The 25,252-nt window shown below is 49.4% G+C and overlaps 1 protein-coding gene across 2 annotated transcripts in view; it reads right to left on the reverse strand.

Annotated features, from left to right (window-relative positions):
• Positions 1-709: 709 nt before the first annotated feature.
• LOC118788372 (uveal autoantigen with coiled-coil domains and ankyrin repeats protein-like) overlaps positions 710-25,252 on the reverse strand; it is a 35,424-nt gene continuing 10,881 nt past the window's right edge. Inside the window, exons 1-19 of one of the 2 annotated variants that reach the window (XM_036544340.1) lie at positions 20,921-21,400; positions 20,056-20,186; positions 15,284-15,372; positions 13,768-13,832; positions 12,449-12,506; positions 11,014-11,084; positions 10,510-10,616; positions 10,029-10,210; positions 9,567-9,604; positions 8,774-8,815; positions 8,245-8,352; positions 8,099-8,131; positions 7,792-7,884; positions 7,164-7,194; positions 6,958-7,007; positions 3,862-6,321; positions 3,438-3,587; positions 2,214-2,279; positions 710-2,046 (exon numbers count right to left, since the gene is read on the reverse strand). In XM_036544340.1, coding sequence (XP_036400233.1) covers positions 1,975-2,046; positions 2,214-2,279; positions 3,438-3,587; positions 3,862-6,321; positions 6,958-7,007; positions 7,164-7,194; positions 7,792-7,884; positions 8,099-8,131; positions 8,245-8,352; positions 8,774-8,815; positions 9,567-9,604; positions 10,029-10,210; positions 10,510-10,616; positions 11,014-11,084; positions 12,449-12,506; positions 13,768-13,832; positions 15,284-15,372; positions 20,056-20,186; positions 20,921-20,956 — 3,882 coding nt within the window. In that variant the 5' untranslated portion in view covers positions 20,957-21,400 and the 3' untranslated portion in view covers positions 710-1,974. Of the gene's footprint in view, positions 2,047-2,213; positions 2,280-3,437; positions 3,588-3,861; positions 6,322-6,957; positions 7,008-7,163; positions 7,195-7,791; positions 7,885-8,098; positions 8,132-8,244; positions 8,353-8,773; positions 8,816-9,566; positions 9,605-10,028; positions 10,211-10,509; positions 10,617-11,013; positions 11,085-12,448; positions 12,507-13,767; positions 13,833-15,283; positions 15,373-20,055; positions 20,187-20,920; positions 21,401-25,252 lie in introns of those variants that run through there. The other variant, XM_036544339.1, reaches the window with a different exon arrangement.

A 25,252-nucleotide genomic window follows, 5' to 3' on the forward strand; every position in this document is an offset into this window, starting at 1 on the left:
AACCCAACCTGATCAGAAGGGGGCGACATTATGCCTTTCAGTGTCACTTTCCACAATACAGACTTTAGGGTTTCATTTTAAATAAATCCTTGTATCAGGCACAGCAGGGCACAAATACTCAAATTTAACTAAGTATTTTACCAAAAAGGCTGTCCTCCTCTCTCATCAATTTTGTGAGTCTGTTTACATTTATAGCATATGCAGTTACAGGAGAGAAACTGACCAATGGTTAAACAGCTCAGCTGCCACTCTTCCAGAGACAGACAGGAACTGCCACGACACTGTGACAGAGAGCAGGGAAGGAGAGTGTCATTTTTCCCTTATTACAGCATCACTGTAGTTATGTGTCCTTGGATGCCACTCTGTAGACAAGGGCCCTGCAGTTATACTCTTCCTCCTGTAGATTCTCTGCTCTGGGAGGTGCTAAGATACTATTTGTGGCATGGAGCTGAGAAGGAGTCTAAACCCCAGAGTTTATCCTCAAAAACGCTGCACCCATTACTGGACTCACCTCTGGATCAGTATCTACATCTACATGCAACTTTAGAAAGTGATGGTGATCAAAGCCAAAGAAACACCTTACACACACACACGCACACACACACACACACCACGACACTTCTAAAACAGGAACTTTATTAAACTTGGTACAACTACTTTGCAAAAGAACAAAAAAAGCACAACATATATTAACAGATGAGGAGCTGGAGGTAATATTTGTGGTTTAGCGACGAGTAATAGAGGTACTCTGAAAACTTCAACAGAGGAAGAGAAGTGTTCATTTTAATACCAAATCAGGTTGATACAAAAGATCTCAATTCATTTTAATTTTACTTCTAGTGCTCTGATTGCTGCTGAGGTATAGTTGTTACATTAGACAAGGGGCTGTTTCTTCATCAGTCTTCCTGATAATAATAATACTCAATATCATGTCCTATTGGATATTTTGTGTGACACGTTAAACTGTGTTATATGTTTTTCTAACAATGGAAATAGGGGGACATATAAAATAAAAGCCCTGCAGTATAAACTTCTAAAAGTTACCAAGAACAAGCTTTGTGTTATTCTACACCAGTCCAGCTGAATATTATCATAACATAGTGTTTATTAATTAAAGTATAACAAATCCATTCCCGTATAACAAATACACCTGTGTAAAGCCACAGTATTTTTGAACCTACCTCCTATTATTAACCACAAAACTAAAAACCAAACTGAACTACACACATAACTTGGCCTGCCAAGTTACACCACAAGGGGGCAGTTTTGCCCCAATAACATGGGCTTGAGAGCAGGAGGGCTGCACTTTAAGGCACAGCTGCCAGGACCAGGACAGGAAACAGACCGTTCACCCTACAGAAAGAGACCCCATCACAGCTCAGATTTGTGCGACAGACCAGAAACACAGACTTTTTTATACGGCCCTTTGGATCCACTCTGAAACCATTCCAGAACCGTGGACTGCTGTTTTACATACATATCATTCAAGACATCGACTGCCTTGGTTTCAACCAAACCTCCCTATAAACACAGCTGACCAGTCAGATCATTTTTAGTGAGAACAGGCAGGTGATGCTGTCTGACCAAATGTGGTGGACAGTGGGTCGATGACATCAAAACAGGAGAAAACACACTGATCTTTCAAAGTTCCCCCTTAAAGAGGGGAGCTAATCCTGTCTGTCATTAAATCCATCAGGCTGTCACAGTCCTGATTCTTACCCTCACAGTTCTGGCTAGAACAGCATGACCTGATTTACTGACTACAGATGATTTCAATTCAGTGATGACAAAAGCTGAAGTGTGAGGCAAACACGTTCACAACTGAGGCAGGTCCTGCTGTCAGTGAAGAGGGTATGTGACAAGGGAGTGGGGAGGGCTAGAAAAACAGGCCATGGAGTGGAGGTTGGGTGGGGCTAGGCAGGGCTGGGCAGGGGATCTGAGGGAGCTGATTGGTGGAGCTTTTCCTGCAAGTAATTAACACACAAACTCCTGTCTCATGCGGATGATCTGGAGCAGGGCGGCCTGGACGTCTGCATCCATGTGACCCTGAAACACACAGCACAGGCTCTCGGTTAAAGTCCACCGTTTATAAATGCACACTCCAGCCATACTGTGATTCTGTTTCATTCATTTCTTTGGTTAAGTGCATAATGTCAGCAGGCTTCCAAATGGAGCTTCTTAGCAGGAGCTGCCAGCGTTTCCATAGTTAGTACCTGTGCTGCGCTGAGGAGGTGGGTTCGATAGATGGAAACCACTTCTCTGTGTTGCCTTTCAGCATCCTGTGGGGACAGAGAGAGAAGCCTGTCAGGGCTAACTCTCAGCACAGCGAGAGGGCTACCAGAGCTAACTCACAGCAGAGGGATGGAGGACCGTCACATCTAACTCAGTAGAGAAACACATAAGACTGCCGAACCTAACTCGCAGTACAGATAAGATCGTCAGATCTCAGTGACAGTTAAACTTAGTTGCAGCACTGAGCATGTACAGTACGCGTAAACATGCACAAGCAGGCACCACTGACTGCACTCAGCTCCACCACCCACACCCAGAGCAAAGACAGCAGGAGGGTATTCACCCTTTAACTGTCAGAGGAATTAAGCCACAACTTTACTGCAATCTGTGCGTGTCTAAGCCACGCTGGGACAGAATCAGGAATGCAGCCCGGCTCGCACATTGCATCTGAGGAGGCGGGACGCAAAAAGACAGGATCTTGTTCAGGTGTGCAACCTCCTTTGAGCAAGAACCCAAGAATATAAATTAATCCCAGCGAGGATCCCTCCCCACCGACTCGCTATGCAATTTAAAGTGGCGACACTGCACTGGCTTTCATGCGTCAGCACAGCAGAATTTCCCAGTGATTTCTGAGAATACAGAGGAAGCCAATGTTCCAAAAGTACTGACCCTGGGTCAGTAAGCATTTTATCTTCTGCCTCAGCGTGAGTGATCCTGTTGTTGGGTCAGAAAGTACAGAGGAAAGCCCAATCTGAAGGGCCACACTTTCTGCGGTCATGGGATTCTGATGGACAAGTACATGAACATATGCATGCGAACAGAGAAAAGACAGCACTGCCACATGGACTCAGAGATGCTGAACATGGCACATACACACAGCACCTGCATCTGTTTACCTCTCAGACAGAGAGTGGGGGTGGCTGGCACAAGTCATAGAGTTTGTTTGTTACCAGTGTTTCTGCATATGCTTTGAGTGTTTATGTTTAGTCTTGGATGTCTAAAATTACCTCCCCACTTCTCTGACAAAGTAAAAGTAAGATGGCAAAACACTGCAATGAATATTCATAATGGTGGACCACCACAATACTACTGTAAGTCTGTACAGCCCCCCACTCATCAGAACCCTCTACTTCTAGGTGCAGAAACAGTTGTACAGAGTGCTGATCCTGAGTCAGTTCCTGTGTCACCTCCCACACTGTACTCACAGCCAGCTGCTGCTGCAGGCTCTGGACCTGGGCCTGTAGGGTATCCCTGTTTTGGTTCTGCTTGCTGGGAGTGCTGCCAGAGTAGGCCAACTGGGAAAGCCCACTCAAGGCCTGCTTCAATCCTTCCACGTCTGCCAGCAGCTCTGAGATCTTAACATACACACATAAACCCAGACATAAGATGTATAATACACAGCCACACAGCCACACACACACAGCTATAATACAACAGCTGTAATAATACATGTGTGGAAATGCCACAGAACAGAGAATATTACATGTCTCCGTGCCACCCTGTTAGATGTGCTCCTCATGTCTCTGCTACCCTGTTAGATGTATGTTTCTTACGCCTTTGTGCTACTCTGTTAGATGTGTTTTTCCCCGTGTATTTGCGTTAGTCTGTTAGCGGTCTGTCTGTCTTTACCTTCTTGTCTTTGGCCTGAGTCAGCTCTGAGGACGTGTGCACTCTCCTCTGCAGGTCCCCGATGGTGCTGAGAGACTGGTCATACCGCTCCTTCAGCTCCCCGATCTCACTCTGGATGGAGCTGCTCTGGGCCCTCAGCGCCTCCGTCTCGGCCCGGGCGCGGTTCTCCCCCTCCCTGGCGCGGGCCACTTCCCGCCGCGCCTCCTCGCAGCGCTGCGAGAGGAGGGACAGGCGCTCGGTGAGGGCCGCCGCCTCCTCCTCCAGCCGCAGCTTCTCCGCCTGCAGCGCGGTCACGTCCTCCAGCAGGGCGGCGCCGTCGCTGCGGCTCTGCAGCTCCGCCTCCAGGGCGGCGGCTCTCTCCGCCCGGCCCCGCAGAGCGTCAGCTTCCCTCTGCAGCTCCGCCCGGACGTCGCTCAGGGAGCGCTGCGCCTCCTCCAGCCGCTGCACCCGCGCGGACTCCGCCACTAGGCGGCGCTGAAGGTCCTGGATCTGGGCGCTGCTCTGGGCGTTCTGCTCCGCGATGTCCTGGTACTGCTGGTCCAGCTCCTCCACCTGCCGGCTGAGCTGCTCCTCTCTGCTCCTGTGCTCCTGCTCCATCTGCTGGTGCTCCTCACGGGGGACGAAGTCCGTCTCAATTCTTCTCTGCAGGGAGACCAGCTCCACCCTCAGTGTCTCCTTTTCCTGTTCGTGGCGCTGCGCCTCCTCCTGGGCATGATCGCACCTCCTCTGCGCCTCCTCCAGCTCCCTCAGTGTGTCTCTCAGAGCGCTCTCCTTCTCCTCCAGGTCGCTGAGCGGGACGAAGCGGGACAGGATGGCCTCCTGTATGGAGTCCAGCTCGCGCTTCTGGTCCTCGATGGCCTCGTTCAGCTTCCTCATCTCCTCCTGCGCCTCCCGCTGCTCCCGCCGGGCCTCGCTCGCCCTGCTCTCCGCCTCGCTCGCCTCGCCCTCCAGCTTCCGCTGCATCTCCTCGTGATCCTTCAGGCTGACGTAATCCCTCGCCAGCGCCGCCTCCACGCCCCGGAGCGTCCCCTCTAGAGCGGACCTCCCCTGCTGCACGTTCCTCAGCTCTTCCGCACGTTCCCTGGCCTCCGCCTCCATCCTGCAGATCAGCGCCTGGGCCTCCTGCATGGCCCGGCTCAGCTCCGCGCTCACCCTCTCGTGCTCCTCCCTCGACACGTACTGCCCCTGCAGGCTCTGTTTCAGCTCCGCCCCCTTGGCCGCGGCCACGCCCAGCTCCCTCTCCTTCTCCTGGCACTTCCCCTGGAGGGCCACCAGCTCCTCCTCCAGCTCGGCATTTCGAGACGACAGCACTCCCACCTCACTGCGGACCCGCTCCGGGTCAGCGCTCTCACCCTGCAGGCGGGTCACAGTGTCGTTCAGGGCACCGTTCTCTGCCCGCAGCTGCCGCAGCTCCGCCTCCAGCTGCTCGCCTTTCCGCACGCGCTCCGCCAGCTCCCTCCTCACCTCCTCGGCCGCACGCTCCAGCGACTGTGCCACCTCCTGGTGGGTCTCCAGCGGCACGTGCTCCGTCTGCATCTTGTGGCCGAGGTCGCGCACGCGCTCCCGGAGCAGCTCGGCCTCCTCCTCGCTCAGCTCCAGCTCGCTGATCAGCGCCTTGCTCTTGGCCGTCACGTCGGCCAGCCTCCTCCGCAGCGCTGCGTTCTGCTGCTCCAGGGCGTCCCGCGCCCCCTGCCGCTCCCCGCCCCGGGCCCGCTCCTCGTCCAGCTCCCTGTGCAGCTCCGCCGCCTCCTCCAGCACCCGGTCGTAGTCCTCCCTCAGCTCCGCCAGCTGCCGCTCCTTCTCGTCCACCGCGTTGGTCAGGAGGTTCTTCATGTTGTCGAACTTCTCCCCGGAGACGGCAGCGGCCATCTTGGCCTCCATCTCCTTCATGCAGGCCTCCATGTCGGCGAGCACGGCGCCCATCTCCTCCCGGTCCTGCCGGCAGTGGCCCAGCTCCTCGGCCAGCTCCTCGGCCTCCCGCGCCAGCACGCCCTCGCTCTTGCGGTACTCCTCCAGGGCCTGCTCGCTCTGCTTCAGCTGGTTGCGCACCCGCCCCACCTCGGCCGACGCGCCCTCGTACTTGGCCTTCACGTCATGCAGCTGGGCCCTGAGCTCGTCGGCCTGCGGGCCCTGCAGGCGGTCCTTCATGGCCACCACGTGCGCCTGCAGCTGCTTGACTTTGGCCTCCGAGTCCATCATCCTCCTCTGCACGTCGCTCAGGGCCTCCTCCAGCTCCTGCACCTGCCGGTCCGAGCTGCGCTGCGCCTCCTCGTGGATCTGCGCCAGCTCCTCGCACTCCCGGCTCTTGCTCGCCAGCGCCTCCTGCAGCCGACTCACCTCTTGCTCCACGGCCTCCTGCCTCTTCCTCGCCAGCTCCGCCTCCCCTAACCAGGCCACGCCCGCCCGCGATACCTCGAGGGGGCGGGACCCAGAACACAAGGGCGGGGATGACTGCAAGACCTGCAGAGGGCAGAGAGGAAGGCGCATCAGACGACCCAGAAACACGACCTCGAGCCCTTTCTGATGTGCTGTCACTTATACTTACAGTTCATTACTGAAACCCTCATTTTTATTTTGGAAAAACCTGCTGAACTCACAGACAGGGATAAAACCCCATTAGCCACAGCTTATCCCAAACAGCAAGAACCGCTGTGGCATTTTAGTCCCGTAAGCTATAACCTTACAGGCCCGAGGGCAAAGAGCTGACAGCACAGGGGAGAACTCTGCTGCTTATCCAGCCGGCAGCCCGTCACCTCAGCATTATCTGACAAAGGCTGAATAGCAACATGGTGGGCTGTGCACAGCGTGAGCCCATATCCACAGAGTCATATAATCCCACGTGATGTATGATACAATATTACCCCTGAAACACCACAATACACCATAAGATCAACATGAGACATTTCAGCAAATGTCATCAGTACTATCAACAGCAGCGTTTCAAGTATCCAACACACTGGTATTACTGAAATGTACTTTCTGAAACACAGAAAGGCAGAGAGAAAGAGAAAGACAGAGAGAGAGAGAGAGAGAGAGAGAGAGAGAGAGAGGGAGGAAGGAAGGGAGAGAAAGACACAGAGAGGTGGACGGGTGTACCTCTGCAGAATCCAGACTGTGAGACTGCTTCACCAGGAAGTGCTCTTTTCCTAAGGGACCAACAACCAGGTGTCAGCTGAAATCAGCCATATCAAATTTTATTTCTTCCCCCTCTCTCATGTGTAATATTGAGAGCCCTAGCATCATCTCCTTTTTAAAGGCTTACACATAGCACAGAAAACAGCCAGAGAGAGCTCCTGTCTCACCTTTAATGACAGACTGCCCTGAGTAATCCCCCTGTAATCACACAGACAGAAACACATCATCAGGGCAGCATTCCTGACCCGTCACTGGATCAGCATCAAAAACATCAGTAACACAAGCTCAGGAGCATATTCACTTTATTCACAATGTCTTATATACACAATTTAATTAGTCAGAACAGCCGTATTCAGATAACATCAATTACTTAAGTTCTAAAGGCAAACTTCCATAACTGAATACATTTTTGGGGAATTAAGGCATATCTTAAAAAGAAAATATGAAAACATTTTTTTCATGCTAAAACAGCCAATTCATCAAGGCCATTAATTGCATATTCTTAAGAGAAATAATCTTTGAGGAAGTCTACAGTACATCCACAGTTCAAATGGTTCTCCGGAAATGTCTAGTCTTCATGAATAAGGCAGTGCTGTCTGCATGCATCACTTTCTGCTCGATGAATGAATCTCTTCCAAAAGACCATTCAAGAGTGCAGGCGTACTTTTTTCTGACTACTTTTTTTCTCCGCCAACACAGACCTTTTATGCTTATTATTATGATCAACAATAATATTTCTCATTTTATGACAATCTTATCATGCACAAAATGTGTCGCAGTGTGGGTGTGGCTCACCAGAAGGCTCTTGTGCTGGACCTTGACCGTCTCGGTGACCCTGGCACCATCCTCCCTCTCCTTGCTGGATAAAAGCATCCTCAGCTGGTCTCTCTGAGGAACATTATGGAGGTAAGATATTATGGGCTGGGTACTGGACTGTGTCATCATGAATATTACAATCATTTGTATTACTAAGCATATGGCTCTGTCCAGTATGACCGCATGAATGAATTGCTCCACCTTCAGTCACAACATACACTAATATATACACTAAACGCTGTTTTTAATCTGTCAGAGAGGTGTGAGATAAAAATGATTTAACTACCTCCTTCTGGAGATGTTCCACAGATGACTTCTCCTAAAAAATGAATGCAGGGACATTATTCCTTGAAGGCAGCATTCAGAACAGTCACTAATATTACATTATTATAATCACACATTAATACTGTGTGTACTGATTGCTACACTTACCTGACTGAGCTGCTGTTGCAGCTGGTGGAGCTGGTCCAGCAGAACTCTCTGCTCCTGGGGCTTCTTCTTTAGCGCCTCCTGCTGGCTTTCTCTCTGCTTCTCCACATCCTGCCATAAACAGATTTTATGCCTTTAGAAGATCTGCATAGTCCCCACAATACAGTATGCATTCACGCACGCACGCACACAGCTTTGATCAGATGTGTATAGTCCCCTCTGTACAGGGCAGCACAATGTCTACCACACACAACAGATCCAGAAACAGTGGTGCTATTTCAACTATACACTCTAAAACCATAAAACTCATAATCGTGCATTTCTGTACAACATGCTTTGTCCGTATATAATCAAAATGAAATCAAAACCAGGGTTTCAAACCTAACAATATTGCCATCAATCTCATTATACCTCTGCACACATGAGTATTATCTTAATTTCCACTTCTCTATTCCCAAGTCAGTTTTCAGTAAATGGTGGAGGAGAAGAATATCTTCATGGGGTTGGATCGGCTTCTGAATATTTCTCTCACCTGTGCAGCTCGACACTGCCCTGCTCCTTCTGCATTCATCACCTGTGGAGACAGATATTTCCATTATCCACTCTGCATGCAAAGAGGGAGGGCAAAACCCTGCAGCGGCGCTCACAGATTGGGGATTACAATGAATCGCAGGTGGGGAACTGATGTCCTACCCTTGGGCACAATATTACATAGCTAAAACAAAAGACATAGCAAAATCCAACTAAAACAGTCTACCAATCATAAGAGTGTCTTCTCAATCTACTGAATAGCTGCATCATAGAAGCTAGATTAACCGTAGCAAACTTTCAACACTAGATGGCAGTAATGACCAGCTGAGATTTGGGGCTGTGAGACCGAAAAATTGGCGAGAGCGGCGTCTTTTCCAGAGGGACCAGAACAAAGCCAAACACTACTTCCAGGAAAACGCTGCTGCGCCATGCTGACTGAGGGCAGAGCTTTATCAAGCGTAAAGCTGTAAAGTGAGTCTTTAACATAACAAATCTGTGACTCCAGTACTGATGGACCAGACTTACCTATACAACATCGACCAGAACTGTGACACAATGACAGGTTACTTAATACTGAATATTTGAATACGTATATTAGAGATGCTCTGGCTTGTGTTTATGGATGCACAACGGGATGCAGTATTCACTGGACCAAAAATGAAACTGCTCACAGCTCACTGACTACCTTCAGTGTTCATATATTTAAACCATGCGTGGGCACGAGGGTACAAAAAGCAATCAATCTGCTTATTGGACAGGGTGAACTGAAGATCGTGCATGAAATGTGCTGTTACCTGCAACCTTTTCAGCTCCATCTTGGCAGCTTCCTTTGCTGTGAGGAGAGTGTGAGAAACACAAAGGCAGGGTTAGGCTCTCCTCTGTGCAATGCGTCTCCCTCTGCGCCTCCTCTGCGCCTCCCCTGTGTCCCCCCTCCACCCCTCCTCCATCTCCCCTTCATCTCCCCTGCGTCCCCCATCCCACGCCCCCTCCCTCTCCCCTGAGTTCCCCATGCGTGCTTAAATGCCCTTCAGTCCATATCTGTACAATAGTGGAGAGCTTAAGATACTTCGCTGACACTGGCTTTTGTCAAGCAAAGTTTTTAGAAGGAAATTTTCCACTGCAGAGAACAGTTAAATAACTGCCAGCAGCTGAAAGAGAGGTGTGGGTGTAGCAATCATCCCAAGGCACCTATCTGAAACGTTTCCTGTAACCAAGAGAATTATCATGAACAACACTGAGAGGATAAATGAAGCCACCTTGGGTGAAGCTGTCTAGGGCGTCCTTCACCAGCCCCACCAGCTCCGGGTTCTTGCTGAGGCGGGCGTAGTGGTAGCTGTCGTGCCCCAGGCCGTCCACCGCCGTGACGTCCGCCCCGCCCTTCAGCAGCACCTCCACTGCGTCCTTACAGGCGTACTCACAGCCGAGGATCAGAGCAGTCCTGCGCGCACACGCACAAACACATCACACAGGTGTGACCACATTCTGAGTACTGCCGAGAGTCGAGGACCTGTATGTGTGCCTTTGTATGTGTGTATTTGTGTATGCATGTCTGTATGCATGTGTGCCTGGGCCCAGCTATTGAGTTCCAGGGGGTTTACAGAACACTGCAAATGCCTCCTACCCTTCCACGCACTGTGTACACTGTGGTTTTGATCACTACATGTGGGTGATTCCTGTATCCATATTTCTTAGAGGCAGAGTGATCTGCTCTACCACACACTCACGCACACTTCTTACTTGTTCTGTTTGTCTCGGGCGGCGATATCTGCGCCTCGCTCCAGCAGCAGCTGGCAGATTTGGGGGTGACACATCTGGGTGGCCAGCACCAAGGGAGTCCTGCCGTCCTGAAGAGAGAGAACCAGGGGTCAAAGGTCGTAATACCATCACACACACTTTCACATGGGCCAACTACTTACTATATTCACCTATTTTTGCATTTCTCACCATCTTTATATATTCAGTAGACCCGTTGATCCATATTTATATACAGGCAAATACCAAACAAGCCATATTGGTAAGGAGCCAGAACTTTGCTTCCCCTGAGTAATATAAAACTCCTTTATTACCACACACAGGCACACACACACAGGCATACACACACAGGCATACACACACAGGCATACACACACACACACAGGCATACACACACAGGCACACACACACTGCAAGAGCAGAAGTAAAACTGTATGCATGTATGAAGGGTGTCAAGGACTCCCACAGCTGGCTGTGGTTAGTACTCACAGAATCACTGGCATGTACTGCAGCCCCACTGTCACAGAGCAGTTCCACACTGGCGAAGCTTCCAGCTATCACTGGGAAAACAGCAACAAGAGACAACCTTCAACAGCCACCATACAAAACCTTTAACTGTGTGCACAGAAATGGCGTCCTTCTTCCACAACGGGACACCCAATCCCTTACACACTGCCTCACCCCTATTTATGACATCATGACAAAAGCCTCTGCGGTGGTTTTAATTTAAGACTGGCTTTGGCGCTTGATGATAATATTTCTGATATGAGGTCTCTTAGGATTTGTGTGCTTTCACTCTTATGACAGAAATGAAATGTTAGTGGGGGGTGATGTGGTCATAAAATGATTAAAGTGAATGTATTTTCTGCAAAAATTCTCAAGCTGAATGAATTCAAACCAAATTAATTCACTGCTGTCCTCTGATGTCTTCATTAATGTCTTCTTAATCATGAGATGAATGACTATCCAAATTAATTTTTTCACATTTTTTAACATTTAAAAAAAAACTGCAGATGTGTTATGCCCTGATTAGCACAAAAAGTCTTCATGTAGAAAAACAGCAGCTCCAGACATTTCTACAGACCTTTTCCAGTTCAGTCAACTGCCCACCAAATGGTTAACACATACTCATCAGTAAAACGCTACAACAAATCAAGTCTGTGTCCAATGGAGTGACATTGAAGTGCCGCTGGAAAGCAGCTGTTAATGATGCTCTCAAATGACTCAGATGCAGGTGAACAGCCTTATATACTGCTGTGACTTTTTATGGCTAGTGCCAGTGCTCCATGTAACAGATGGCTGTGTGTGTGTAAAATGCACTGTGAACACACTTCAGTGAATACAATCAGTACTGGTTGTACCACTGTTGTGTTACTTGGTATTCTGTGCTCAGGTGCTTGGCAGGGGCCACATGTGTGTCATCATCACAGCCATGTAAGTCACTGCCAAATCACAGCACCCGCCAAATGAGTAAACCGCAGCGGAGCAGGCTTAGCGGAGCAGGCTTAGCGGACGTACCGATGCCCTTTTTGGTGACCCGCCATCGCAGTGCGCTCTGCACCTGGCACACTGGGCCTCAGCAAAGCTTATTTCTGTTATGGGGAAAACATCCATGTGGCGTGAAATATGAGCATTCAGCACTTCTGAGGATTGATGTTAAACACACGGTTGTACGACTGACAGCAGAGGTCAGGATGAGGGTTATGCTGTCTACACTGGGCAGTAAATATGTAAATATTTCCACCGTCTGTAAAAATGAATCAAATCCTGCACAAGCTCATCTGCTGCTGCTCAGATAAAGGTTTCGTCCCTGCGAGAATCACACGGCTGGTCTCTCTCAGGATCGTTTGCCTCGCTGTCCGGGTGAGAGTGCAGAGGGCCGTGTGAGAGGTCAGGGGTCAGAGGGCATGCAGGTCACACTCACCTGCATCGTGGAGAGCGGTCCTGCCATTCAGGTCCACCTTCCCCACAGGGCAGTTATGCTGCGGGACAGCAGAGAGAGAAGGTCACACACAGAAGGGTCACACACAGCGAGAGAGAGTATTACATACAGCGATGGTCATACAGACGCAGAGAGACAGAGGCAGATACAGACAGACGAACCGATGTAGAAAGTCTTTCAGTACGGGGTGGTCTGCATTACATGCATTCCCATTCCCAGATGCATTCATACTCCGGTGCTACACCCTGCCCTTGACTTGGACCCGTTCCTGACTGCGCTGAAATTAGAGGGAGCTTCAAAACCACAGACTGCCCTCATTACAGACACAGAAACAGACAGCTTCACACAGCAACATTATATCACACTCGGCACAGTACCTGCCTGTACACACAATCACTGCAAACACAAACGCAGACCACTTCACTTATCATACCACAATCAAATTCAACTAGTGAAAATGTGAGGGGAGAGTTTGGCTATGCCATGCTCATGTTGCATCTGTGTCAAACAAATCTCTAACTGGAAAGTACAACATCAGGCTCCTGTGAGAATACATGGGCATGTACATGTGTGTATGTGTATGTCTGCATGCACCTGAGTGTATATGTGTGTGTTTCTGTATGCATGATTGTATGTATGTGAACATGCATGTTGTGTATATATGTGGTGAGTATATGTACACGGTATATGTGTTTTTGTGTGTGAACATTTGTGTGTGTGTATGTGGTGGGTGTTTGTGTTGGGGGGGGGGTCCTCAGGTCTCAGTGCCAGGGTCTGATCTAACCCCCCCTATAAAAACCCTTCTCTCTCCAGCAACAGGGTCCAAATGGAGCAGCAGGGGTCAGCTGACAGCACGCTGCGAAACTCAACACCCTGGAACCCAGGTGCAGTGTTACCCCCCTAGCGCCAGAATCTGGGCGCTATGCGGGAAACGATTACAGCTCAGGACTGTCCAGCAGCACGACCCACAAACTCAGCCTCCCACCACACCGCCCAATCAGCACACTCCTCAGGCACACAACCACCCAATCGGAAGGCTGAGTTCTCCCATCTCCAGGCGTTTCCCCAGGGAGAAGCAATGCTTCACAGAGAAATGAGAAAACAACCTGAGGTAACCACTCTGGAATTAGCGACATAACAGGGCTGGGATTGGTGGAATTTCGACAGCATTAGAAAGTGACCTGGCCGTGACAGCAACATTAGAAGGCTATACGTGTTTTTTTCAGAGCTTATATACATCACTTTCCTAGCAACAGCTGCCGTAGCGTGATGCATCCACAGTGTTTGTGACAGAGCTGTACCTGCAGTAGCTTCTGCACACACTGAGAGTGTCCGTTTCGTGCAGCCAGATGCAGGGCGCTTTTACCTGCAGAGAGAACCAGGGTGTCAGCCAAACACACACTTCCTATGGACTTCATCAGGCAAAGGTCCTGTCTGGATTGAAAGGTGTATTTTGTACAGATAAAAATAAACAGTGGAGCAGGGCAGAGTGGAATATGGGTCAGGGAAGCATTTGCAGTTTCTCAGATTGGCCCATGGATATTTTTATTTTTTTTGATGACCTCCAGAAAACCTCTGTACAGCACTTTATGTGAAAACCTTAGCTGTACAATACGCTATATTAAGGGCATTTTTTGTTGTGGTGGTTGACTGTACTTAATTTTTTTAAAACACAGTTAGATCAGTCCAGCGCTTTTGCACACTGTCCCCTGCTATATTAACTGGCCACAGCACACAATGCCTGGACCATCACTGCACCATCCACTCTCGGAGGGTCCTCACTCAAAACCTGCCCAAGGCCAGCATCCGACGCCCTGTCCACACCGGTGGCTGTGGAATGGAACTGTTGAGATGAGCTGATGCCGTTTGTGTTATGCCCATGTTATCTTTTCCATGATTCTGCTGGAGTCTTGCAACCGCCATTTCCCAAAGTAATATTTTCTGGAAATAATTTTCCAGTTTTTCCCCAATTGGCCTAGTTCTTCTGTTTTTTGATGGATTCTGGAAAATCCACTGTGCTACCCATGCAGTGCTTTGTGACAGTCTCCACTGTAAAAATGTGCTAAATAAAATTTGATTGACTGACTGATTAAGCGGCTGGCTTATACCTGCTGCTTCTCTCCTTGTTGGCAAATTGTTCTCATAGCTGATTGCTTTGTTATTCATTCTTGGCAACATTTTGTGATCATATAAATGCAGAGTCCAAGCACGGAGCTGGGCTGCACACAGTCTACTATTTGTATGCATGGCTTGTTCCTGTCTTATTCTGTGGACTTTGAATTTATACCCATTTTGGTCCAGTGCTAGCCTTATGCTAACAGCCAGCTTCACAGTGCACTTCTCAGGCATGGAGGTCAACAGGAGGCACAGAAGCAGGACAATCAATTCCAACTACTTCCTAATTCCAACTAATTACATTACATTCGTTTAGCAGATGCTCTTATCCAGAGGAACGTCCAGCACAAAAGAACATAAATTTCCATTCGCACATCCAGTTGCATGAGCAACAGTGTCAAAATAAAAGTTTTTGAATAAAGTCTAAACAAAAAAAAAAACATGACTTTTCCTGTTCAGTTTAATCTGGTGATCATCGTTAATGCATTAGAGAGAGGAAACATGTAACCTGATACCAGATGGCATTAGAGCATTGGGGAGTATGTATTTGATGATCTGGACTTTATGTTCCACTGGAACCCATGTGGGTACCTATTACCTCTTTAGCCACCCCCTGTCCCAATGATCATATCTTTAGGCGGTTGCCCTGGCAACTGCGCTTCTATCAATAGAGTGATAACGAGTTGAGAGGGTCTCACTTACCGGTGGAGTCGGTGGCCGTGGCGTCCACATTGTGGCCCAGGATGAGGCTGAGGCAGTCCAGGTGCCCCCTGGTGGCAGCGAGGTGGAACCTGCAGAGAGCAGGGAGGACAGCAGGTATGACAGGGGAGGTGAGAAGAGAGGAGAGAATGACGAAGGAAAAACAGAACAAAATGGCAAGGACAGAGAGAGAAAAAAGAGAGTAAAGTTAGGTAATGAATGGGTATCAGTCACAGTCATTATATTATTGGCACTTAGCAGACGCTCATATCCAGAGCAACGAACATAGGTTATTTTTTTCATGTTACCCATTTATACAGCTGGATATTTACTGAGGAAAAACTGGGTTAAGTACAACTGCAGTACCCCAGCGGGGAATCAAACCAGCAATCTTTTGGTTACGAGTCCTGCTCCTTAACCACTGCTACACTGCCACCCAATCAGCACCATCAACACAAGCTTCACACCCTCTCACATCTAACAAGATGACACCAGGCCATCAGCGTGTTTTCACAGCCATCTACAGCTGCACGGCGTTCACACAGATCGAGTCACCCCATTCCACCTGTTGCCAGAATTATCAGAATTGTACATTTGGAACTCGCCACTCCATAACACCCATTCAGAGCACACATTCACCATCTGATAACAGAAAAAGAGGTTTCTTCTGAAGATGAAACTGCCTTCCACCTTGACCCAAAGACCCGCTCAATTTCACACACAGGTAGGCATCACAGACCGCATAGAGCCTCTATAGTATTGTATTCTATACTATATTGTCTATAGTATAGTATTGGCTGTGTTTCTTGGAAATCGAGCGTTGTGCAAATGCAAAGGCTCCCCACCCCCCTGGCACATGTTGGTGACCTTGTGGATGGAGGGACCATGACTAGCGCACACAGGACATGCAAACCGACACCCCGCTTCGGGAGGGCGGCTTATTTAAGAGGTGCCGAAAGGCAGGGAGGTGCATCGTCTCTAAGTAGGACATTATTATCATTCATTTGGCGAACGCTCTGTCCCAAAGCGCCTTACAAGGCCGTCATGGCGAGATACATGTAGCGTAAGTCATGTGACTGGCAAGAACAAGGACACAGGTGCAGAACAAGAAGTAACAAAGCACTACGCTACAGAAGCACTAGACACACATCCAATCCTATACACACGTACACAGCCCGCTTAACCAATAAAGAACTTCAACCGGGGACACCTGTATACATGGGACAGGTTCGGTTTCCACGGCAATGTTTGCCGCACACTGGGGAGGAATAACCACGCCACCATCAGAGCTGCCTTCTGTTTGACCCGAGTGAATCACACTGCGCACAAGAAGACTCAGTTCCTCATATGCACCGGCATTCCCCCCGCAGTCCTCACAATCACTTAACACTTCCACAGCAAGCAGGGAGGGCAGCACAAAACCGCTGACTTCTCACACCTAATAACATGCCCTGAAAACCCCTGCTCTGCTGAATGTTAATTTAATTTGTTAAAAAAAAAAAAAAACGGACAGAGAAGGGGGGGGATGTCAGAGAGGAGGACGAGGTGGGCGAGCGGCTGTGCCCCCGCAGCAGCGCACACGCTTTAACGGCCGCCGTGGGAGCCTGAAAGCCTGCCATTCACTGCCTAATTTCCTCCAAATTGGCCCGTCAAAGCACAATCCATTCACGGTTCAACTGCTTCCCATTTAGCTCTTTTGAAAGGCCTTTCATTTCGTTTCATTTGATGAGCTTTTACGCAGGTCCAAATGAGAGAAATTGCTTAATTGATTTCATCTGAACGGAACATTGAAGAAACAAGATGATAAAATGCTTAATAACTATCATTACCAATCATTCTACATGATGATAATGAGTATTGTTACTCATGATGAATTATCAAATCCAATCCATGTATGTCTGAACACCGCTTTGTGCAGACTTACGCATTTCCAATTGAAAAACCACAGAGGGGACATTGTGATTGTGGGAAATCTCATTTGGAGTTTTTTTATTCCCCAGAAAAGACATAAAAAAAAACAACAGCGAGTTTGCTTTGATCAAAAGTGTTTCCCTGGCGACGCCGTGTGTCTTTGGTCACCGGCTGTGTGCAGCCCTAGAGTCAGGCCTTTCTACACAGACGACATCTAATCCAGACATCTGTCCCTCCAGTGAGACTTGAGGTCGCCATTCCCCAAAATAAATATTACTACAACCCCCGTGAAAGCTGGGGGCAGAGACTAATGAAAAATCCTTCCCTCGAAAGGACTGGATGTGTGCAGGTGAACGCCACGTACGTTAAAAGCATCAGACCCCCTCCCATCCCTTCACACAGGTGCGGATGTCTCGTGGTAAATAGATGAAACATTTACATTTACATGTGTTCACTTGCTAGAAGCTCCTATGCAGGTGTGCACTCGGTGTGTTCTGAGCAAAGGGAAGGCACACTGTACGACGGGGGTCGCCCCTCAAACCCGCGGCTCCGTCTCCGCTCTGACAGCTCTGACAGCCGCTGAGATTCAGGAGCAGAGCTCACCTTTCCGTCTTCGGCTGACATCACGCACACAGACGCCTCTCACCACCGCCCGAAATAACAGCTAATGACAAGCACTGTTCCATCTGCAGCTGCACATTCACATTCTCCAGGGGGGGGTGAAGGGGAGTGGTCCCCTACATCACTGAGGGTCGTGTAAAATTGTAGCTATGTAAGGCTGGCTGAATGAGAACATCCTAACACATTCAGAGTAATTTCAGAAAGCCTCTACTCTTTGCCATTCAGCAGGTACTGAGCATGCAGCCTGCAGGTTGCATGTTCAAAGCCCAGCTGAAGGTCCAGCTGTGGTGCTTTGAGTGATGTGCTCAACCTGAGCTGGATTTTCTGTTAAAATCCAGCTCTGCCTGCAGAAAACAGGTAAAGTATGAGCTCTGTGAGGGGCCCTGGCAAGAGGCAGCTCTCACAGTGGGAGTCACACAGTCACTCACTCCCACTCATTTCAGAGGAGCTTCGCAAAACTACCTCAGTCCCACTGCCAGCTGTGACTGTGTGGCCATTATCAGAAGCACGGCCTTCAGGCAAAGAGTACCCTTTCATCAGAGCCCAGGGAGCCTCCTGCTGGACTCAGCGCACAGAGACTCTGTGGCCTCACATTTGGGACACACCATTGTGCCTGTGTGTGGCAATGCCAAGAGCCCCCATTCCAACCTTCCCAGACTCCTGTACACACAACAGTCCCTCCTAAGGTTCCAAATGAAATGTTTGAAGTCAGAGCGGTAGTGTTGACAGAAATACTGTGGTAAAAATTAACAGGGTAAATCCAGATCACAAACTGCTCAAGATGTTACGAAAAACAAAAATGCAACCTGAGGAGACAGAGTGACCCCATTCTTCACAATTCCAGACGAGACCCCACCTGGGTTGTGGCCAGGGCCCCCCCCCCCCCCCCCCCCCAAATGTCCAGCATTTGTTTACCCTGCGTTCATCCTAAAAATACCACCCCCCTCAGCCCGCACCACTGCACGGACCCCAGCTAAAGATACGGGCGGCTGTCGCCATGACAACGAGGCCCTAAAATTACAGCCAGCTCAAGCTCTGGCTCTAATTTTATATTGTGCGGAATATCAAGTTTATTCACCCTGAAAACATTTCCTGCTCAGAAAAGCTGCCCCGCGGCCCTGACCGCTGTCTGTCTGCTATTCTCGTCAGCCAGCTCGGCGAGAGTGGCGTTTCTGCATGCGGCAGGAGGCGGCTCGTGTGACTGCGGAGAGGTCCCTGCTCAGGCGAGCGCGTTCAAATATATCATGACTGCTTCCACATGTTTCCAGAAGAACAGACTTCAGATTCATTTCAGCAGGCAGAGAAGTGAAGCAGTCCAAATCACTGCATGATTAGAGATGAGGACATGGGTAATGGAACAGAGGAAGCTGAGCATTATCTGTGAATAAGCCCAAAGGAAAGAGATATTCTACAGCTTGAGTTTTTAACAAATACGAATTGATCTGCTGTTACTAATTCCATGTGGAAATAAAATAAACTGAATGCATCTGCGTGTGGAGCTTGCTTTTTGATGATTTGCCCCTTCCCTTTTCTGCCTGATTGTAGGATCACCCGCTGTACACTGCAACATCCCCTGCACTCACTCAGGAGCACTGTAGTATGACTAATGCAATCCTTCAATACACTCACACGCATCCAATGGCTTCTCACACTACAAGTCCCAGAGTGCATCACAGCGGGGTGTGACCACAAAACAGAGGGGAGGCGCATCTCTGCTGATGGCATCCAATCAACTTACAGGTGCCTGACGAGTCACTAGAGGGTGTGATGCTGGGGCACTGGCCAGAGTAGCCCACCCTACCTGGATGAAACGCTGGGAACTCCTGATTCAGCCCAGCCTAGAACACGCAATGTCAATGTCTGCATTGAGCCAATCAGGGGCCCACGAGGAACATATGCTTCAGCTTATGAATGTTTTACATTCCATGTCCGTGTTAACCTCACATCACTAGGAATGAGACCCCTGCAATGCAGGGAAAGGCAAAAACTCTGAGATACAGGTCCTGTTTCTTCCTGCTGGATTTATGCACTTTCACTCAAAGAGCTCTGCTGAGTGACCTGTTCTGCTTCAGCTGACTGGGTGTGAAAGCCAGGTTTAGGGATACTGTTAACAGCTAGGATAGTGAGGTACAGGAGAGTTTGTGTGTGTGTGTGTGTGTGTGTGTGTGTGTGTGTGAATGCGAGTTTACGTGTTTGTGCACACATCTGTGTGTGTGAGAGTTTTCAGGGTACACAGCACTCACGCGGAGCGGCCCTCCGGGTCCAGTTTGGTGGGGACCACGCCCTTCTTGTTGAGCACAGCCGCCACCTTGTCCACCTCACCCCGCTCCACCGCCTTCATCAGCCGCTCGTCATGCTTATTCCAGTCCGCGTTCTGCAAGAGTGCACACAGAACAGCCAATCACAGACAGCCCCACAAACAACAGGCAGGTAAACTGACTGCCCCCCCCCCCACCACCACCACCACCACCACCACCACCACCCAGGGTGAGAGCTCAGAGGCAGCACCTATTCTTAGCTCTTGTCAGATTGATGTTTACTACACCGCAGGATGTTTTCTTCGTAGGTGTTCAATTTACAGGCAAACGCGCTTTCGAAAGAAGCAGGTTTTCGACGGCAGGGGGTTGGGGGGGTGTGGGGGTGGTAGCCCTCAGAAAGCATGCTGCGAAAACTACACGGCAGAGCCTGTTCAGAGGTCGCGGGGAGGGCAGCAGCGTTTTTCGTGAATGGAGGTGGGGAACGTGTCCGCTCGCACGGAGAAAAGGCCACTTCAGCCATAAAGGAGGCTTTTTCAGCCCAACCCCATTTCCCTTTCTCCTGATTCACCACACAGCATGCAGCTCAGAACACAGCCTGCTCTCACACCAGCTCCACAAACCACATGCTTCGAAAAAACACAGTGATGGAGAAAAATGAATACGGGTAGAAAAATGAACAATGCTAATAACAATAACAGTAATAAAAAGAATAATATTCACTCCAATAAAGACATGCAGCTTATGGGTTGAGACAGAGCAGTCCACATGCTTTCCGCAGGCGTGAGTATCAGCCCCAGCCCAGCAGTGTCAGAACACTGTAGAAGCCTGTCATCCTGCGTCCGGCACCTACAAAGTAACTGGAGGTGCATTTCAGCCAGCGGCTCATGTTGGCGAGGCCGTCCAGGGGGCCACTTCTGCACTCGGCCAGCGAGCGGGGGGGTGGGGGGGCTGGATCCTCCTCAGCACCGTCCCAGGGAGTTATCAGGGGATGGAGCCTCTTCAGCACTGTCCCAGGGAGAGATGAGGGGGGATGGAGCCTCTTCAGCACCGTCCCAGACAGTGATCAGGGGCTGGATCGTCTTCAGAAGTATCCTAGGGAGAGGTGAGGCGGGCTGGATCCTCTTCAGCACTGTCCCAGACAGTGATCAGGGGCTGGATCCAGTGATCCAGCTCAGTGCGGGCTGTAGGAGGGTTCTGTCGGTCCTCTCCAGCCTACAGCCTCTGTCTGCCCCTCCATCTCAGTATCGCAGAGTCCCAGAGCAGGACCGCCCAGTGTGCTACCACAACTCCTCCTACAGGGACAAGTCTGTGTGTGTGCGTGTGTGTGTGTGTGTGTGTGTGTGTGTGTATGTATGTGCATAGGGATATGGGACACCAGCAGGGAAGAGCACACACACGCACACAGACGCTTCACAGTCTCTCTCTGCACCATGAGTGTGTCCCTCTGGTCTCCCCCGTCCTGCCCTGTCCAAGGACAGATCACCCCCTCTGTAAATATGTGCAGTGTCCCAGGTTTAAAATACACTGGGTAAACACCACGCAGGACCGCTACTGTGTTACTGTCTTCCAACCTTCAACCTTTCTCCCATGACAGCTCTAAGAATACACGAAGCATGCCCCATTCATGAGTAATTGCCTGCCGCTGGCGATCCACGGCGGGAACAAGGAGGAGGTGCCCGGCTGGCACGGGCACCACCCTCGTCCCGGGCTCCGGAAATATGCACCTGGGGGATTAGCGAGTCCTGTTTCAGCTGGGTGTCCCGCGCTAAAGAGGCTGCTTAGCTGCTGTGGGTCACGGGATCAGCTGTCTGGGACCGTGCCCCAGTCGCACCTCCACACAAACGCCGCGCGTCCCTTCTATTTCCAGCCGAAGACGTCAGGTTTTATTTGGAGTGAAAAAAGAGAGGGGCGGCCGGGGCACGTTTAAATTACAGGCCCTGCCCCCGCGAGGTCTCAGCTTACACTGTCTGCAAGAGAATACCCTCCTGCTGCTGACCTGTGACAGACAGACGGACAGACAGACAGACAGACAGACCAGCCTGGACCACATCGCAGCCACGGCACAAGGGACTCTGACAGAACCTGCCCACTTAAAATGATTTATAAAGACTTCTGGGAAATCACTGCACACACCTCTCCATTTACTTCAGGGGTCCAGGTTGGCCATTTTTTTTTATGTTTATGTTTATTGAATCAACTAAGTTTGATAAATTGTAAGAACACAAGAGTGTGCACAATGACTGATACAGGCCATACAGCTTGTTGGAGCTCTAACTGCGATTTAGGGTGAACCAATCTGTTACTGTGGGCCACTTCCACCCACAGGCATCCCAGAGACTGAAGAACAGTGTCCGTCCGTTTAAATGCAGGCAAGGCAAGCACTAACCCCAAGCACAATAGCATCTTCCACTTAAATTCCTATCCCTTGGTTTCCCATGAACCGCATGACCATGTGACCATTTTCTAAATTCGCAAATACAATTGTGACAGGAAATTGTGCTGTCCTTAAGTTATTTTTTTCTGTATGATTTACCCTTTACTTACATCGCAATAAAACTCATTTTAGAGCATGACTCAGAGCGTCATGTAGCACATCTCAAATTTCAGTGCCTGACTGACAAGGAGCTGGAACTGAAACTCCCCTTTTGACACATATTTCTTTGCCAAAAACCAAGAACGGAACGGGTGCCGTGACGCCATCTGGCGACAGGCCCCCGTTACTGCAGCCATTCAGTCAGCCAGTGAGGCAGTGACTGACAGCTGGCTCTGAAGTGGTGCTGCTTCTGCCTCAGGGAGGGAACAGAGAGGGTACCGAGTGACTCCAGCCCACTCTCTCTCTAATTGCAGCTTTGATTGGAGGAATGCTTTCAGCACTTACAGCAGCGAGGCCGCCGAGGCCAGGAAGTGAATTTACTTCTTGCTGCCGGAGTAAAAAACCCACAACGGTTTTCAAAAACAAACAGAAACGTTTCCAATACGCCATTATCTGCCATTATTTTGATGACAAAATGACAACATTTTAGAGAGAGCTGTGATTGAAATGCACTCAACACTGAACAGCAATACTAGAAACAGCGTGCCAGCGTGTTCCTCCCTATAAAAATATAGTAGGGACTGCTAATAACTGTGTGCTGAGGACAGCTGTGGCATTATGCACTTAACCAGAGTGTGCACACAACGGGAGTAAGCAAAGTCAGAGGCTCAGGCACAGCGGCAAACCATAAACTCATTCAATATGCAATTACGGTACCCGTCAAAAGTTTGGACACAACATCTTACTTCATATTCTTCAAAGTAGCCTAAAAATATATATTTTTTTAAAAATAATTAGTTTTTTTGGAAAGAAATTGAAATGAGCAGCACAAATGAGCACCAAACATGGAGGAAGATTTCAGTCTCACCCCACAAACAGGTTAAGCCATACAGGTTTTACTTATTCTTCACTCACAGCTGTCATGGCCAGTTTGTCTCATTGGTTCACCATAATACATGAAAAAGGCTAAAATGGGTGAAATAAGAGCCCAACAGCCCTGATTTCCCAGCTTCCTTCCACCCCAGTTAGGCGGAAAAGTAGGGTCGTCACTCTGGCCGGATCGGCTTACAGAGAGAGAAACCTCCCCCTCTCAGCCCTTTACAGAGAGAACAGGATATCGCTCTGCCACAGAGCCATTCATCTGAGGGATTAGACACCCGGGCTCCAAGACCCGTACCCTGTTGTTTTAACTGCAGCGCGGAGCCCTGAAGCTAACCCCACCCAGGCGAAACAAGGCTCTCTGGGAAGAAAAGCAACACAAAGCCTGAGTTTTGACCTCTACCACAATTACCACACTACAGAGCTAAAATGCTGACGCTTCAGCCAGGGGAAAATCATTACAAACCTGAAACACATCGACATTAGTTATGCAGCAGAATGAAAGCAATTCCATTTTTAACAACAAATTCAGTGACAACTGAGTGCTTGTGCTGTAGAAACACCCCAGTTTAGCTTTTTCCCAAGAGTGTAACACAGACCCTCCCAATGCACTAGTGCTGGGGCGACAACCTGACCGTGACACAGTGGCAGGGAGGTCATTACATTTCCACAGAGCTGCCTGAAATACATGCTGACTCTTCAGCATTTATACATGGAACTGATGAAACTCCACACAGTGGCACTTCCTGAGTAACCAGAGTAACTGCGAGTGACCTGATCCCTGTGGATGTTCCCTTGCTTAAAGCAGGATGAGACAATCCATGCACAGACACGCAAAGACAGAGAGAGACAAAAACGTGTGCGCACAAATGTTCCCTCACACGCCCACGTGCACTTGCACGCACATGCTTATCGGTTCGCAGAAACAGCGGTGACGGAGCGCGCTTCCGTAAGGTGAATCAGCCCGCAGTGCTAACAGCCACGCAGCATCAAACGGGCGATCTTGCTGATGTGCCATGAGTGGTCTGTTATGATACGCTTACACAAAGGCACCACTTCAGAATCCACGCCGCACCCCGGATAATGCGGTTGTGCAAAAACGAGCGGGTAATGGGAATAAATGTGCATTAGGCGTTTTGAGTGCATTAAGCTCATATGGAATATAATGCAGCTGCCTGGGAACGGCTTTCAGAGCTAACCTTCATGAGGTAGCGGAGAAAAAACAGAGACATTAGGAATCCGCGTCCTGGGAACCCCTGCGCAATACCTTTTGTTCCAGCTGCGGGCTTTATCAGAGCAATCACCTGAATGCCAGTATCACTTTCACATCGCTACAACTAGTCCATTGTAAAGTCTTACCGACTTCAATATGCAGACAGAATTGGCTCAGTGTTTTTCATTTTGTTTTGTCTTCTTGTTTTGCTTTTATTTTTTGTTAATGTCTGCCCCTTGAAATCTTGGGTGGATGTCTCAGTTCAGCTTAATCTGAGTGGAGGTGTTCCAGCACCACTGACCTCAGAAATGCTCTTACTTGCTTAAGCTAAATACATGTTTTCACTACTAAGTAAATGGAAGGACCCTACCTCCCACTGCAAGGAAGTTATTTCCAACAACAGACCAAGAAAATCCCCACAGCAGTATACTATCTGCCCATCGGGGGCAGCACTGAGCGCATTGCCCCACCAGTGCACATGCAAAACCAAGCCGCATCTGAGGGCTTCCCCATTAACACACCTTCACCACACACAGTCAAGAGTTTGGACACACCAA

This window comes from Megalops cyprinoides, chromosome 13 (assembly GCF_013368585.1).
Source record: "Megalops cyprinoides isolate fMegCyp1 chromosome 13, fMegCyp1.pri, whole genome shotgun sequence".
NCBI classification, from domain to species: domain Eukaryota; kingdom Metazoa; phylum Chordata; class Actinopteri; order Elopiformes; family Megalopidae; genus Megalops; species Megalops cyprinoides.